At 35.9% G+C, this 16,243-nt stretch overlaps 1 protein-coding gene and 1 long non-coding RNA gene across 2 annotated transcripts in view; one reads left to right on the forward strand and one right to left on the reverse strand.

Moving 5' to 3' along the window:
• The window catches only part of LOC113179157 (uncharacterized), a 29,330-nt gene extending 13,661 nt beyond the window's left edge, over positions 1–15,669 (reverse strand). The window contains exon 1 of the long non-coding RNA XR_003300321.2: positions 15,629–15,669. This is a non-coding gene — a long non-coding RNA (uncharacterized LOC113179157). The remainder of the gene's footprint in view (positions 1–15,628) is intronic.
• Positions 499–5,227, forward strand: LOC113179139 (myelin P2 protein). The gene is made up of 4 exons (XM_026383560.2): positions 499–607; positions 2,720–2,892; positions 3,089–3,190; positions 4,177–5,227. The coding sequence occupies exons 1-4, from the start codon at positions 535–537 to the stop codon at positions 4,225–4,227; spliced, it is 399 nt and encodes a 132-aa protein (XP_026239345.1). The 5' UTR covers positions 499–534; the 3' UTR covers positions 4,228–5,227.
• Positions 15,670–16,243: the final 574 nt, after the last annotated feature.

Below are 16,243 nucleotides of genomic sequence, written 5' to 3' on the forward strand. Positions count from 1 at the left end.
CACAGTACTCATGAACATTTTCTTCTCTTTCTTCCCTTTCAATAAGAATTCTTAATTGTGCAAACTCAGCATCAAGAGTGACTAAGATGCCTAAACAGCATGCACGCACGCATGCGCATGCACACACACACACACACACACACACACACACACACACACATTCATTTGCAGTCGTAGCCTCTGCGGAGTCCTTTCTGAAGCATTAAAAGACTGTAAAAATGTAAGATGATTTATCAATGTGAGACCAGCCAAAAATTTCTTGAAGGCTCAAATAGAACTCTCATTCATTTTTAGACATTTTTTTTTTCTTGGAAACAATAGGAAACATTATGTAGGTTTGGTCTTCCTAGGATGGATGGGCAGCTGGTGATTGAAGAGCCATTCATCGACAGTCCTGACACTGCCTCTCCCCATTGGGTCTCTGTGAGAGTCACATGCTCTGGATATCTTTGAAAAGAATCTTCTGAGGCCTCCGCGTCTCATCTCAGTCTCCTGAATCCTACCAAGAACTGTGTTCAACTCTCAGTCGTCACCATGAGCAACAAATTCTTGGGCACCTGGAAACTTGTCTCCAGTGAGCACTTTGATGACTACATGAAGGCTCTAGGTAAGAAATGCTCCTTGTTCTGGCTGCAGAGATCCTTTTTAGGAAAACTGCCTAGTATTTCCTTCTGACTTTGTTTCTAGGAGTCTGGGGACGTTTACACAGGCTGAAGTACAGTCCTGGGATTAATCTTATGTCATTCAGATAATGTACTTGTGTTTTATCAGTGCCAGTTGTACTAGAACTGAATTTAAACTACTGAAATGCATGGAACTCACACTGATCCAAAGGCAGTTTCATACCAATAAGGTTTTCATTGGAAACCTGGAAGAAAGACATTTTAGAAGCTTAGTCAACCTATTCACTGACTTTTATGATAACTTTTTTTAAAATAGCAACTAAGGTACATGTAAAATAAGGAGTTGAATGATAGAAAACCTCCATTCAAGCTGGGTGCATGGCTATAATCCCAGCTACTTGGGAGGCTGAGGCAGGAGGATCACAAATTTGAGGCTAGCCTGGTCAACTCAGAGAGACTCAATCTTAAAAAAATTTGTAAAGGCCTGGGTATATAGTGGTAGAACAATTGTCTACTGTGCACAAGGCTCTGGGTTCAATCCCCAGCATTAAAAACAAAACAGAAAAAAATCTCAGTTTAAAATTTCAGTATTGAGGCAAACTAAAAATTTTTTCTATTTCTGTCCATTATTACAGAATCATGTAGGATGTTCATGGCCTAGTTCAGGTGCTGAGAGGAAAAAGAAACCAGGTTTGTGGTAGTGAATTCAAACTCTGTTACCCAAACATCAGACTTTCCTGATGTTGGAGCAGAAGATGGAAATAAAAAAATCAGCCTTGGTTACAACTGTACTTCATACCATTTCTAGAGAATGTTCCAGAAACACAATAGATAAGAAGAATCTTTGGGAATTTCCAGAATTGTGTAAATATAGTAAAGAATGACGGTGATAACATCAGGTTGCCATGTTTGTCAAAGTGCCTGTAGCTTTGTTTACCTTTTGGAAGTTCATGTATACACTTCTAATTTTAGATAAATGAACAAAAGCCTAGTAAACTTTGAGAACTTACGGGTATGGGTCCATATTGTGAGACTGGTTAGATTTATGGACTTAACTTCATAGCTGAAGGAAAAGGAAAATTCAAGAAGGTCTCAACAAGGAACTTTCTAATTTCATTGTTTTCAAATTACAGAATGCACAAGATCCCTTGAGGGGGCTTGGTAAATGTAGACTCACAGGCTCTGAAGATTATAGTTTGAAAAACATGGTTTTCAATCACACAAAATAATGAAAGTTTAATCAGAATTAGAAGAAAGAATACCGTCCATATTTATTAGCTACAACTTTTCACTTCTTATTTAGTATAGATAGAGATAAACAAGTTGTTTTCAGTGTGGAAAAATAAAGAATTTTGGCTTCCAACTGGAGTCTTAGAAAACTATATTTCTTTTCATTTATTTCTTGTATGACATTTCTTCTTTTCCATGTATTTGATAGCGACGGCAATAAGGCTTGAGCCCAATTTTGTTTAGTTTTTCAAATGTAGAAAAGTTTTGAAAAAATCTTTTCATTCATCTCTGGCTATTTGTAACCATACAGATTTTGAAGGTAGGTGGCTATTTTTTCTGACCAGCTAGACTTAGGAGCCACAAAATTTCAGAAATGAGGATATCAAGGATATGATGGTAATTCTTCTCTATAGCCATAGTATATTATTAATGGGGAAAATATCACAGAACTGCTGTGTATAGCACAATCTCATTAAAATTGTACATATACTATTTTTTTTGGAGCTACTAAACATCTTCAGTGTTTCACACAAATCCCTAATTACTGACTTACAGTGGAGAGTAGGATTAGGGCAAAAGTAGACAATGTGCACTCTTTCCCCTGGACATGTTTACTTTTTTAAATCTATAGGCATCAATTAAACTTACTTTTTAAATATTTATTTGTAATAATAAACCCTAAAATATATGTGTAGCAGACTCTTATTTTTACTGGGTGGGGAAACATGGGAGGAGGCCCTTAGTAGTAAGTGGGCCTACCTGCCTACCTATACATATAACAGACAATGAGCACTGGACAGGTCACCCTAGCCTCCCCGGGTGCGCTCTTTGTCAACACAATGTTATAACACTACCTTGGTTTTCAGGTGTGGGGCTAGCCACCAGGAAACTGGGAAATCTGGCCAAACCCAGTGTGATCATCAGCAAGAAAGGGGACTATATTACTATACGAACTGAAAGTGCTTTTAAAAACACAGAGATCACCTTCAAGCTGGGCCAGGAATTTGAAGAAACCACAGCTGACAATAGGAAAACCAAGGTAATCTTTAACATTTTTCTTTACTGTTGGTTCAAGCAACTGCTTGAGAGAGAGAAGGTTATGCTGCTAGTATTTAACAGAGTTGAAATGATCATGCTTCTCGAGACATCTGCTATGAAATGGTTCAGGACTGAATGAATGGCTTCTTGGATCAGCTTAAGTCCATCAAGTCAGTGACATGCAGTTGTGTTTGCAGAGCATTGTAACCCTGGAGAGAGGCTCACTGAATCAAGTACAGAAATGGGACGGCAAAGAGACCACCATAAAGAGAAAGGTGGTAGACGGAAAACTGGTAATGGTAAGAGTATTTCTAATTCTAAATCCCAAAGTAATGCTATATAAATAAGAGGGTTGTACTATTTTCAAAATGTTCTTTGTTCTTTTGGAATACAAAGGACAAAATGGCAAAGAATAAAGTCAAGATTAATGCTTGACTGATATTTAAATCATAAAAGACTCATCTGCAAAAACTGGATCCAGATTTTAGAAATAACAAAGTTGATTTGTTATTTTTAGAAATAATAATATCTACAAAGTGAGAGTAAAATTCAAGAAAGTATGAATAAATCTCTTACTGGTTTGAACTCTAAAATACATGTCTAAACTTTAATAGCAAAATGCATCCTGAAAGGCTCAATTGTAGAATATTTGTAGACACCTAAGCATTCTGCTTCCATGAATCTATAGTAACATACACCGAACCATGTTATCAGGCAAGCTGAGTTCCAGGGAGACCTCTTCTTAGTAGATGAGATTGATGACAAAGGTTACCTGAGATATTTACCTCTGATAATTTTTTTAAGGTTAAGGCTCCATGCTTAATAATTAACAAATAGATCAAATGTAAACTGTTAGGAATGTTACTTTTAAGAGGTGCTTAGCCCTTGCTGCACAATAGATTAACATAGGGGTATATTCCAAAATGGGGGCCCAAGATGGATCAATTGAATGCAGATCTCCTAGGGTGGGATCAGTATGTTTAAATATTCTCCAGATAGTGTAAATCATTTTGAAAACCACTCTTTTAGAATATTTAAGTGCATACAAATAATGCAAAAACCTTGCCACTTTAAAAAATTCCTTTACAATAAAAGATCAATTTTAAAACGATTTCTCTAGTTTCAGTGGTCATCATCCTAAATTACTGGATATTGGCATACTGGGAGATTTTATTTCTTTCTATATTTCATCTTATATGTTTATTTTTAATTTCTACTCTTATCATAAATTTGTTGTTCTCTGTCTTGAGTTTTAGATAATTAATCTTTTTTTTCTTTTCTTAAGGAATGTATGATGAAGGGCGTGGTGTGCACCAGAATTTACGAGAAGGTCTGAGAAAAACATTGACCCACTAAGTGGTATTTAGTCACTTAATATTGGAAATAAATTGCTTCCATTGGCAAGACCCAACTACTCTCCAGTTTGCTTTTGGGTTTGAATTTTTTTGTTTTTGTTTTCGTTTTTGTTTTGTTTGGGTTTTTGTCTTCACATGCCAGATTGACAAAGCCCTTAACTGAGTCTTAATCTAAAAACCACTGCTATTTAAATATTTTCAATTTGTGTACATGTCCTTATCATATTAACTCATCTATGTTTGGCCAGACTTAAATAATTGCTAATGTCATTAATTTCTAAGAAATTATAATCTATGGTGTTCTGATTATTTAAAATAATGATTAAAAAGAAGTAATGGGATAGTAAAAGGATGTAAAAGTACTGATAGGGGTAGCAAACTCAAACGCCTTCTGGGACCAGAGAGTTATAAGCCCATAAGGAAGCCACAAAGAAGCAATTCAGAAAGAGCAGTTTTAAATGAAGGAGTCCTAGTTTCAACTAAAAGGAGCAACCTTAACTTCAACCAGTTTTTTTTTTAAAAATTAAGGGCTAGTTTATAGGCAGTGAAAGGCACAGATACTGAGGACAGAGTTGAATGCATTGTGACAGATGCAAGCACTCATATAACTCTCATCTAAACCAAGATACAAAACATTTCCTTAATCCCAGAAAGTTTTCTCAATCCCCTTCCCAGGCAATGCCCTGCCCTGTCCCATCCCTACCGAAAGCAAGTACAGTAGTGATTTGGTTCTATCACCATAAGTTAGTTTTGTGTGTTCCTATATATGGAACCATAGTGTTTTCTGTTTGCCCATTTAAACTTAGTATTCTTTAAAATTCATCCCTATCGTTGCATGTAATAGTGGTTTGATCCTTTTGTTCCAAATACTATTCCATTGTATGATTATGTCGTTTTATCTGTTTATCCTTCAGTTAATACAATTGGGCTGTTACCAATTTTTGGCTACTGTGAGTAAAGCTGCTACATTCTTGTACAAGACTTTTTGTGGACATATATGTTCTGTCCTTTGGATAAATAAATATTCATAGAGTTATTGAGTCTGGTAATTTTTGACAGGCAAGAATGGGGACCACTGTGCCCAAGTATGAATGAAACTGTATTATATGACTGAGTAAATGAGAAAATGCATTGATGTTGGTAAGAAACAGGATGTTCATTGAGGAAGAAGGCACATATAAGTATGTAATGAGGGAAGAAAAGAAGGAACCATGTAGGAATATAATGGATCTATGTAAACTCATGGTTTCTAAACCATGAATATGTTATATGGTGTTAGTTAGCTTTTCATTGCTATGATAAAATACCTGAGAAAAACAAATTAAAGAAGGAAATATTTATTTTAACTCACAGTTTCAGAAGTTTCAGTTCAAGTCTGACTATTGTTTCTGGATCTGTGGTGAGGCAGAAAATCATAGTGAAAGGGGATGGCAGAGAAAATTTCTCACCTCATGGCAGGTAGGAAGTAGAAAGAAAGCAAGAAAGGGACCAGGGACAAGATATACTGTTCCAGGGCATACTCCCAGTGATCCATTTCCTCCAACTAGCCCCCACATTCCTAAGGTTTCTACCATCTATCAATAATGCCATCAAATTATGAATCCATCAATGGATTAATCCACTCATGAGAGCTGAGTCCATGATCCAATCACTTTCAAAAGGCCCACCTCTAAACATTGCTGCATTGGAGACAAAGTCTTCAACATATGAGCCTTTGAGGGATATTCCAGATCCAAACTATAACAGTGGGTATAAATAGAAATAATTCCATATACATATCTGCATGCATATGTGTGTGCAATGTACATATCTATTTATGTGTATACACATACATATACACATGCAGTTTTATCTGCCAAAAGAAGTTAGTAAAACGTCAGTAGGAATGAGCATGCTTAGGACTCAGATTTTGATGTCTGATATCATTCACAACTAAAGGAATCAATGTTCCTTGGAGAAATGGTTGATTCCAAAGCAAAGGCAGGGTAGGTACAAGATGAGCCTAAAATGTCTTTTTGCACTAGAAAATTTTTTAAATGCTCAGATAAATAATAGAGGTATTATACTCAAATATGAAGGAACTCTAGTTGGCCAAATTTAGGACAATTTGAATGCAAAAATATAAGAAATCATAAATTATAAACTATTAAGAAAAAAGTAGAACTCGTACATCCATAATGATAATAAAAGAGAGAGGGAGAAATGAAAAGATAGAACTCATACATCCATAATGATAATGAGAGAGAGAGAGAGAGAGAGAGAGAGAGAAATGAAAAGGAGGTATTTTCTTTACAGCAAAATGGCATGTGCTTCCTGGTAAATGTGGAAGAAGTTCTGGAACCAGAGAACCATCATTTTCCAAGCATCACAAAAAATATTGACTCAGGCAAAAATTATCATGGATGCTAAAGCTAGGGTGAAATTCTGGTGAGGAGCAGAGTATTAGCTTGGCCTTACAACATCTCCTTGCAAACTGTGAATTTCCTTCTTTCAAGGGGGAAAAAATAATAGTTCTAAGCAGTGAAAACATGGAACCCCTTGACTGGGTTACCAAAGCTAACTTCAACAATAAAGGGCAGATGAACAAGGTGTGCCTTCAAATATGATGTGTGGAGAAGGAGATAAGGTCATTTTTGTAGTGCTTTGGCCTGGAATCCATACCTGAATCTGAATATGATGAAATATCAGACAAATTCCAAAAGAGGAATGTTCTATCAAAAAAAGGGGGAGGGGTGCATGCAGGAGGGAGTTGACGGAATTCTTTTAAAAAAATGCTTGGACAAAGAAAGGATGTGGAAATATTCCAGATTAAATTACACTAAAAACATGTGACAACTATAACCAAAAAAAAAAAAAATCTTAAAATGTTTCTTGTGCTAAAGGTAAAATGAATGCTCCAAAGGATAATATCAGATCTATTAGACCGTAGATGGGAGATTGGAATAAAAGTACATTGGCATGTAAAAGGGTACCTTCTTGGGAAACACATACTGATATAGTTTGGGGTCATGGGCCATGTGCATGCAGTTTACTCTCAAAAACTTCAAAAAAAAAAATCTATGTGTGTATGTTTGTGTGTGTGTACATGTACATATACATATACATAGAAAAAAATTGATAAAGCAAACGGGTAAAATTGAAGAGCTGAAGAATTTTCTTTGAATTAATATGATTCTTGCCACTTTTCTGTATATTTGAAAGTAGTTCCCTTTAAGGTTCCTAAAAGTTGGGGATGTAGTTCATCCTTGCATAGCGTGTGTGATGCCCTGGGTTTGATCCCGCAGCATGGCATTTGGCAAGCATTTCCCTGCCTCTCATTTTTCTGTTGACTAGTGTCTGGATGTTATTTTTTGATTTCTGATTTGTTTTACAAAAATCACGAGTACTTTTTTACTTTCATAATAGGAAAAGTGAAGCACTGATAATGAGGAAAATAAAATAATCATTTAAGCAGGTAGTCCAAATTGCTAGATTTGAAAAGGATTTTTAAACAACCAGAAAAGAAACTGGGGGAACCTTAGGTCTTAGTCCATTTCTGCTGCTATAACAAAACACTATAACCTGGATGACTTATGCACAACAGAAATTTATTTTTCACAGTTCTGGCAACTGGGAAGTCCAAGATCAAGAAACTGGCAGATTTGCTGTCTGATAAGTGTCTTCCTCATTCGTAGATGATGTCTTCTGTCTCAAAATACTACAATGTTTAGGGTCTTGCTAAGTTGCTGAGGCTGGCCTTGAACTTGTGATCCCCTACCTCAGCTGAGTCACTGACATTCCAAGCATATGCCCTCACACCCAGCTGGGGGAAATGCTTATGAGGATATTTAGAAGAGCTAAAGGAGGAAACTACTTGATTGGTTGAAGTGGGAAGTCCCTAAGTGGAGGTTAGTTGATGTTTTCTGACTGGTTACATTTAGGTTTTATTTTATTTTCCACTGAGTTGTGTTTTACTTTATTTAGGTAGGAATCCAGAACTCTGGAGCCATCTCAGCCTAATTACAATTACATTTTAAGTGATATTTAAAACAGGTGCATTATAGTTATACATAAGAGTGAAATTCACTGAGATATTCATACATGAACATGACATAGTTTGGATAATTTCATTCTTCTGTTCCTCCTCTTTCCCATTCCTTCTCCTCCCCCTCATTATCTTTCCTTTACTTCACTGTTCTTCATTCTATTTTTATGAAATTTCTCCTTTTGATTTCTTATTTCTCTCTAGCTTCTATATATAAGAGATAATATTTGATCCTTGACTTTCTGCATCTGAGTTATTTCACTCAGCATGATGTTCTCCAGTTTCATCCATTTACTAGCAAATGACCTAATTTCAGTCTTGTCTATGGCTGAGTAAAACTTCATTGTGTATATATACAGCTTTTCCTTCATCCAGTTGTCTATTGAGAGATTCCATAATTTGATTATTGTAAATTGTGCTGCTACAAACATTGGTAGACATGCATCACTCTAGTATGCTGATTTTAATTCTTTTGGATAAATACCCAGGAGTGGGAGAGCTAGATAATATGGTAGTTCCATTCCTAGTCTTTTGAGAAATCTCCATACTGCTTTCCATAGTGGTTGTATTAATTTTCCAACCCCAAAATAATGTGTGAGTGTACCTTTTTCACCACAGCTCACCAGAATTTTTTTATTACTTTTAATTTTGATTATTACCATCCTAATTAGAGTAATATGAAATTTCAACATAGCTTCAATTTTCATTTCCCTGAATGTTAATAATGAATTTTCTGAGAAAGACATTAGGAAAACGCCAGGCACAGTGTGCATTCCTGTAATACCAGTAGCTTCGGAGGCTGAGGCAGGAAGATTGCAAGTCCAAAGCCAGCCTCAGCAAAAGCAAGGTGCTAAGCAACTCAGTGATACCCTGCCTATAAATAAAATACAAAATAGGGCTGGGGATGTGGCTCAGTGGTCTAGTGCCCCTGAATTCAATCCCCAGTACCCCCACCCCCTGCAAAATAAATTAGGAAAACAATTCCATTCATAATATCCTCAAAAAATAAATACATAAAATACTTAGGAATAAATATAACCAAGGAGGTAAAAGAACTGTACAGTGAAATTATAGAAAAAAAATGAAGAAATAAATTGAAAAAGACCTTTATAAGATGGAAGATCTACCATGCTCTTGAATAGGCAGAATTAATATAGTCAATATGACCACAAAAAAAGCAATATACAGATTCAATGTAATCCTCACCAAAATACTAATGACATCCTTCATGGAACTAGAAAAAATCATAAAATTCATAAGGAAGGATAAAAGACCAAGAATAGCCAAAGCAACCACGAGCAATAAGAATGATGCTGAAGGCATCACAATATCTGATCTCAAACTATAGCACAGAGCTATAGCAACAAAAGCAGCATGGTATTGGCATAAAAACAGACATGAAGACCAATGGAATAGAAGACCAGAGTCAAATACATACAGATATCATCAGATCATTGATAAAGATGCCAAAAACATACATTGGAGAAAAGATAACATTTTTAACAAAAATGGGAAAACTGGATACATAAGTAAAAAAAGTGAAACTATGTCCCTATTTCTCATCATGCACAAAAATAAACTCAAAGTGGATCAAAGACCAGATGCATTGCAATTGCTAGAAGAAAACATAGGATCAACACTCCAACATATTGGCACGGGCACCAACTACCTTAATAAGACTCCCTAAATTCAAGAAATGAAACCAAGAATTAATTAGTTGGGTGACTTCAAATTAAAAAGCTTCTGCATAGCAAAAGAAACAAGAGTGCAAAGAGGCAGCTACTTTTCTGACAGAAGATTAATAACCAGAATATATATAGAATTCAAAAAAAACCAATAACCCAATCAAAATAAACGAGCAAATGAACTAAACAGACATTTCTCAAAATAAAAAATGCAAAGTACCAACAATTATATGGAAAAAATTCAGTGTTCTTAGCAATCAGGGAAATGAAAATCAAAACCAATTACTTTTCAACACTTTTTTTTAAAAACTCTTCAGGTGATTCCAATGTGTGGCCAGTTTGAGATCCACTGTACCAGTCTTCCAACTTTAAAAATTAAGAACATGGTAGGCTACTATTATGTTGCTACGAATTGAAATAAAGTGAAAGGTGATCAAAATCAAGAGTACCAAGAGTTCTCAATGTGAAATCATGTAACAGTGGTAATAAAATTACAATCTTAAAAACAATTCAGATGTAATCAAGTCCTTTGTTAGGGAAGCAACTATTTACCTCTTATCTTTGTTATTTCCACAGGAGGCAACACAATTATTATTACTCATGATAATGCCCGTGGAAAAGTGAAGGTTTAAAAATAGCAAAACGTGGATCCAGGGAGAAAACAAAGCTATAAAGTAAACTTCGAGAAATATAAATGATTTTTCAGTAGAATTTAGAAAGATCAAGTTACTCAAAAAAAATGTAGTATAGAACTAATTTTTGAAATATTTTCCACATTTTGCTATTAAAAAAAATTTAGTAATGGAATGCCAAGCTTTCAGGTCCCAGTTATCTATCTGGCTGTGAATTTTGGCAGTATCTATTGAAATATAAAATCCTCCCCTTAACCAAATGTTGTGCAATCATTTTAATGGGCTTGGTGGTACAGAGTGACTATTCCAGTTGCATCAAAGACTCGATGTTTTTCAGTGGAAAGAAGATCCATATGTTCTGGCTATCCAAGAAGATAGGGACAACGTTTCTAACTTTCTATGAGAGTTGAAGATTTTGACCTGAAGTCCTATATAGCTGTATAGTTGAGCTATTGGTTGGCCTAGATGTAACCAAACCAAGTAGGTAATTTGAGCAAAGATATTTGCTAATCACCAAGATTCCACAGACCTCCCTTATATTTCTAAGTTTCTCAGAGTTAGATGGGGCTATTGATAAGTTCCAATGAGTGAAAAGGAAGCTCCTTTTCAGAGGATGAAACTATACATTGTCCAATGTACCCAATAGCATGGATTTTAGCAGCCATGTGTGCCGCAGTCCGGCTGCAGCAAAATAACGGGGTGGGGGGGGTGACGAAGAACTTGTGTAGATTGATACAGCAGGAGTGGGAGCCGTGGGAGCCGTTTATTATAGGACAGGAGAGATATTTATACATTACACACAGCTTATCTTAATTAACATAAACTAGATACAGCAGTCAACCAATAAGAAATCTCCACACCTAATGGCTCGCTGGCGTCACTTCTCAAACCACTCCCTCTGACATTTTGCCAGGCGCCATCCAGACTTGTTTACAGACTCTAACATTTTCCAGGCGCCATCCTGACTTGTTTACAAACCCTAACACATGTGGAGTGAAGTTCCTTACCAACTGGGTTAGACGTGTATAATCAAACAGAAATTTATCCTTGTTCTTACTGGTTTTGTTAGGTTGCTGATACTTCTAGGTTCATTTTTTTTTTTTTTTTTTGCAACAACCCTGTTCTACCCTAATACAGTGCTTCAAATCTCCACAGGGAGGGACTGTATATAAAAGACCTAAATTATCCTGAGATTTCCTAGAAATATCTATTTTAAATTATTTTTTTTTTGCAAATAGATATTTAACTTTCTATCCGTCTTACCTCATTTCTACATGTGATATCACATTTATAAAAGATAACATTGTTTTCAAAACAAATGGATGTATCAAGTTTTTCAAAATTCTGACCTTTTTGTCTTTCAATAAAATTTTATTCTGTCTGTATCTAGAATAAAATTTTCTCTAAAATATATATATTTAAAAAATTGATGCTTTTGCAGTGGGGGGTTTTGGAAACTAGATGTGTAACAGGGCTGTTTCACAGACAATAAAAAGACCAAGGAATATCAAATAATATGATTTTTTATTGTTGGAATTTAAAACAGACATGAATTTTTTACAACCTGTCATTTGGCATTATAGTACTATTATTCTTGATCTCCTATAATTAATCTTTTTCAAATTATTAATGCACGATCAATGCATGTAAATTGCGTTAAGTAAATTGAATAATGCACTATAAATAAATGATAGAGTTTAGTTTTAGTATTTCCAAAATAAATCATTGGTAGACTTTTATTTCCTAATATAATTTAATACCTGAAAATTATTTACTGCCCAAATTTGGATTTTTATTAAATTAAATTTAGACTTTTATTAAAATTAAATTAGACTTTTATGAAGACCTATCTCATGAATGTACCATTTTATTAATTTCAAGTCCATCTCCCTTGGCAATATTGCACACTGTTGAGGGTAGGACCATGATGCCTAAACTGCTTTGTGTCCTAAACTTCTTTGTGTCCGTGAAGGCTTCCAGGAGAGTGTAAATCTCTCATAGCCAGTAGGAATCAACTATCTGAATGACATCAGGGCATCTATCACACATTCCATGCATTAAAGAGGTGATGGAACTAGCCAGAATACCACACAGGTAGTAGAAACGTAGATTACAGACCTGTTTTACCACTTTTTACCTGTGTGGCATGAAGTCATAAACTTTAGCTTGCAATTTCCTAATTCGTCCAACAGGACTCTATAGTTAACCTCCACATAGTTAGGGCATGTAGGGAGGGGTGGATGTGTACATATGAAAGTACTTCATGAAGTACAAAGCATTTTTCATACATAAAATATCATAACTGTGTCTATATTTCTTAGTACTTATAAATATGATCCTTGTATTCAGGATACAGGAGATTTTTGTTTGTTTTGGAGGATTTTTTTGTATATGAGCTCTCCAAATAATGAGTGTATAGAGAGACGTTTTTATTTATCAGGGTCCTGAATGATTAGTTGTAAAAATATAGATTGAATGAATTCAATTATATTAGACACTCTGATTCATTCCACTAGTAAAGCAAAACTAAGAATAAGATGCTGTTAAATAGGATATTGCTCAGTTTCTGAAGTGACAGCCTTAGCTCTTGTTGCATTTCCTGCTAGCTCATTCTTCACTGCAATCTCCATTTTTTAAAAGGAGAAGCTAGGGGCTGGGGTTATGGCTCAGTGGTAGAGCGCTTGCCTAGCACTTGTGAGGCCCTGGGTTTGATCCTCAGCACCACATTAAAAAAAATAAATAAACAAACAAATAAAATAAAAATATTTTTAAGAAAAAGGAGGGGCTGATCTGGATGGTCTCTAAGACCTTAGTTAGTTCTAAATGTTATATTGTCTGTTTAATATTGAAATAATCTTATATGTTTGTGAACTTTTCTATTTAATAGCTGCCTGTTTTCTTCCAGAAGTTCCATGTGGAGAGCGATATATATTTTATGTTTTTTTTTTTTTCCCCATCCACACCCAACCCAGTTTCCCACCAAAAGATCCCCTACCATCCTTTAAGAGGTAAAAATTCAATGCAGAGTTATCTGACTTGCCTCAAAGGAGGTGTGTTTAATAACTTCAATGTGCCACCATCACTGTGTAGCAATTTATTTAAATCTCTAATTCTTGATCAAGAGTTCAATTGAAATTTTTATTTATGTGTTGTTTTTTTTATTTCATTAATGGAGATTGAACCCAGGGGTGCTTTACCTCTGAGTTACATGCCCGATCCTCTTTTTTAGTTTTATTTTTTAATTTTAAGACAAGGTCTAAGTTATTAAGGGCCTTGCTGAGTCTGGCCTTGAACTTTCAATCCTCCTCCCAAGTTGCTGAGAGTACATACAGGTGTATGCCACCATGTCAGGCCTTAATTTTTTAAATTTTAAAAATTTTCAGTCCAGTGTTTGATTTATAGACAAGGCTATGTAAATGTTTGCTGGGTAAATGATGCAGAAATGAGTACCGCTTCACCCATTCTGACCACAGTATCCTGCACACAGAGTCCTCATCCACACCAAATTAGCAGACGGATGAGTTTTCCAGAAGTTAGTCAAGGTAAATTCTTCTCCTTGGAATTTCACCAACAGTGGAGAACAACAAAATACCATTTTAATAGACAATCATATCTAATGTTCCCTTCTTCCCTTTTGAAATGGTTAGGTCTGGAGTGTTAACTATAAACAGGAAACCTGTGTCCTTCTCCGTTTCTCTGGAAAATTGCATACAAAATCCAGAGATTCTACCGGAAATGATTCCACAGGAAATCAGAGGAATTCTCCTATTTAAAAATCATGAAAGACAAGTGACGGAGTCTGTGAATGAGTAATATGATTAAGACTTATTTCTGCTTGAACAAGGAGGACAAACTAGATCAGTTTGTTTCCAGTGGCCCACTATGTGTATCACGCACTGGCCACATCTTGGCTTTAACTTTTTGAAATGTTGGTATAAGTGCTAAACATTGGGGTGGGGTAAATGCAAGGAATAGTCAGAAAAGTACAGAAGGAAGCCCTTTCAGTTCTCCTGTGATTTTTATGAACTGTCTTTATAGCTCATTGAGTCCAGAATTCCCATGAGATCCATCAGGCTTCCTGCTGATTTACAGCCATTTTGTTGATTCAGCAGGTAGACAGGTGAGGTCACTTTTAGTCAGACCTTCCACAGTCAGCAAAGGTCTACATTTAAGCCTATTTGTCTACTTTCAGTCCAAACTGTCTGGTCATCCTGGGTGAAAAATGGAGGGAAGGTACTTGAAATAACTCCCAGGTGACATAAACGAACATAAATCTCTCCTAATGAGATGTTCTCACTGGAGAAAGTAGAAGGCAATGTCATCACGCCATAAATAAGAGCTCTCATGGTTGGCAGCATTTACTCCAGAAAGCAAAAGTATGATTCAAAGCTGCCAGGACAGAAAATAACACTCCCACCATTCTACTTTCTTAATCTCAGAGAATACAGGAAAAAAACAAAACAACAACAACAAAAAAAAAAACCCCAAAAAACACCATGCAATTTCTACAGTGATTGTTCTCAAGATTCTTCACAACAACTCCTTAAACAAGTACCCTGCTTGGTAAATCACAACCTAGCTTCCATGGGCAGAGACAGATTGAACAAATAGTAGAGAAAGGAAGATGAATGAGGACAAGCCCTGCCTTCAAGGTAGGCTTGTCCTACCTTGAAGAAGGGTGGAGAACAGGAACCTGTTGAGGGAGGTTGGATGAGAAAAAAAAATCTCATGCATCCATGTTTTTTTGAGGCTGGGTTTAAGGAGAATAAGTGATATGTAACACAGATGTGGAATAGTCCTTTGCAATATCATCCATTGCCCTTTATTAAGAATCTTACCTGGATGGCACAGCAAGACTCCTTAGAGGTTCTCTTAGTGACATTCCTACAACCTCAGCATCCATAGCACCACTTAAAATATTTATCTTAAGGCTGCTGCAATGGCTTAGCCATGCCTAACATGAAGTGCACGTTCCCTGCCCTGCCTACCCGTTTGTCTCAGAGGATGCCCCAGGGACATACTGCTCACCATGGTCTCTTACCTGCTATACTGGCAGTCTCTGCAGTCTCATGGCCAAAGAGATGCAGTAAGGCCAGGCCTATGTGAGCCTATGGGAAAATCTTCCTGTATTCAAAGGAGCCATCTGGCAATTTCACTTTTTTGATGAAGTGGAAATTCTTATGACACTCAGTACTGATCTTAGATATTTTTACGAACTTTTGTTGGTCTGGGAAACTACTTAAGTACAAAGGTCAAATTCTACTTTTGTCTCTTTTAAATAGTCCGAATGACTGATGAATAACATTAACTGAGAGAGTCTAAAGAAGAAACTCAAAACAAATGTCAAGACATGTTCTAAAATTTTTTAAAGAATTCAATTAAAACCTAACCCCTGCATCTTACCTTAAATTTACTCCTTTGGTAATAACACACTACCTTGAGAGGGTCAGTTGGGGAAACAAGATAAATTCATTTTGCAGAACAAAATAGAATAGCTGTTACTTTTCAGCCTTTTAAAAATTGTTTTCTTTTCTATCTTATTGCTAAGCATCCAACAGAGCCAAGGAAAGCTTTTGTTCTGTTAGTGCCTTAGGGTTTAAGGCAATCGCTGTGCAAATGACAGCATTGGAAAGCAGCATCTCAGAGCCTGTCTAGC

The sequence above is a fragment of the Urocitellus parryii genome, chromosome 7 (assembly GCF_045843805.1).
Source record: "Urocitellus parryii isolate mUroPar1 chromosome 7, mUroPar1.hap1, whole genome shotgun sequence".
NCBI classification, from domain to species: domain Eukaryota; kingdom Metazoa; phylum Chordata; class Mammalia; order Rodentia; family Sciuridae; genus Urocitellus; species Urocitellus parryii.

Excerpts from the sequence above, each read along its gene's own strand:
- LOC113179139 (XM_026383560.2), top strand. The coding sequence starts at position 535 with ATGAGCAACAAATTCTTGGGCACCTGGAAACTTGTCTCCAGTGAGCAC. Across the intron at positions 2,893-3,088 it reads CTGACAATAGGAAAACCAAG|AGCATTGTAACCCTGGAGAG; the intron begins GTAATCTTTAAC and ends TTGTGTTTGCAG. Across the intron at positions 3,191-4,176 it reads TAGACGGAAAACTGGTAATG|GAATGTATGATGAAGGGCGT; the intron begins GTAAGAGTATTT and ends TCTTTTCTTAAG.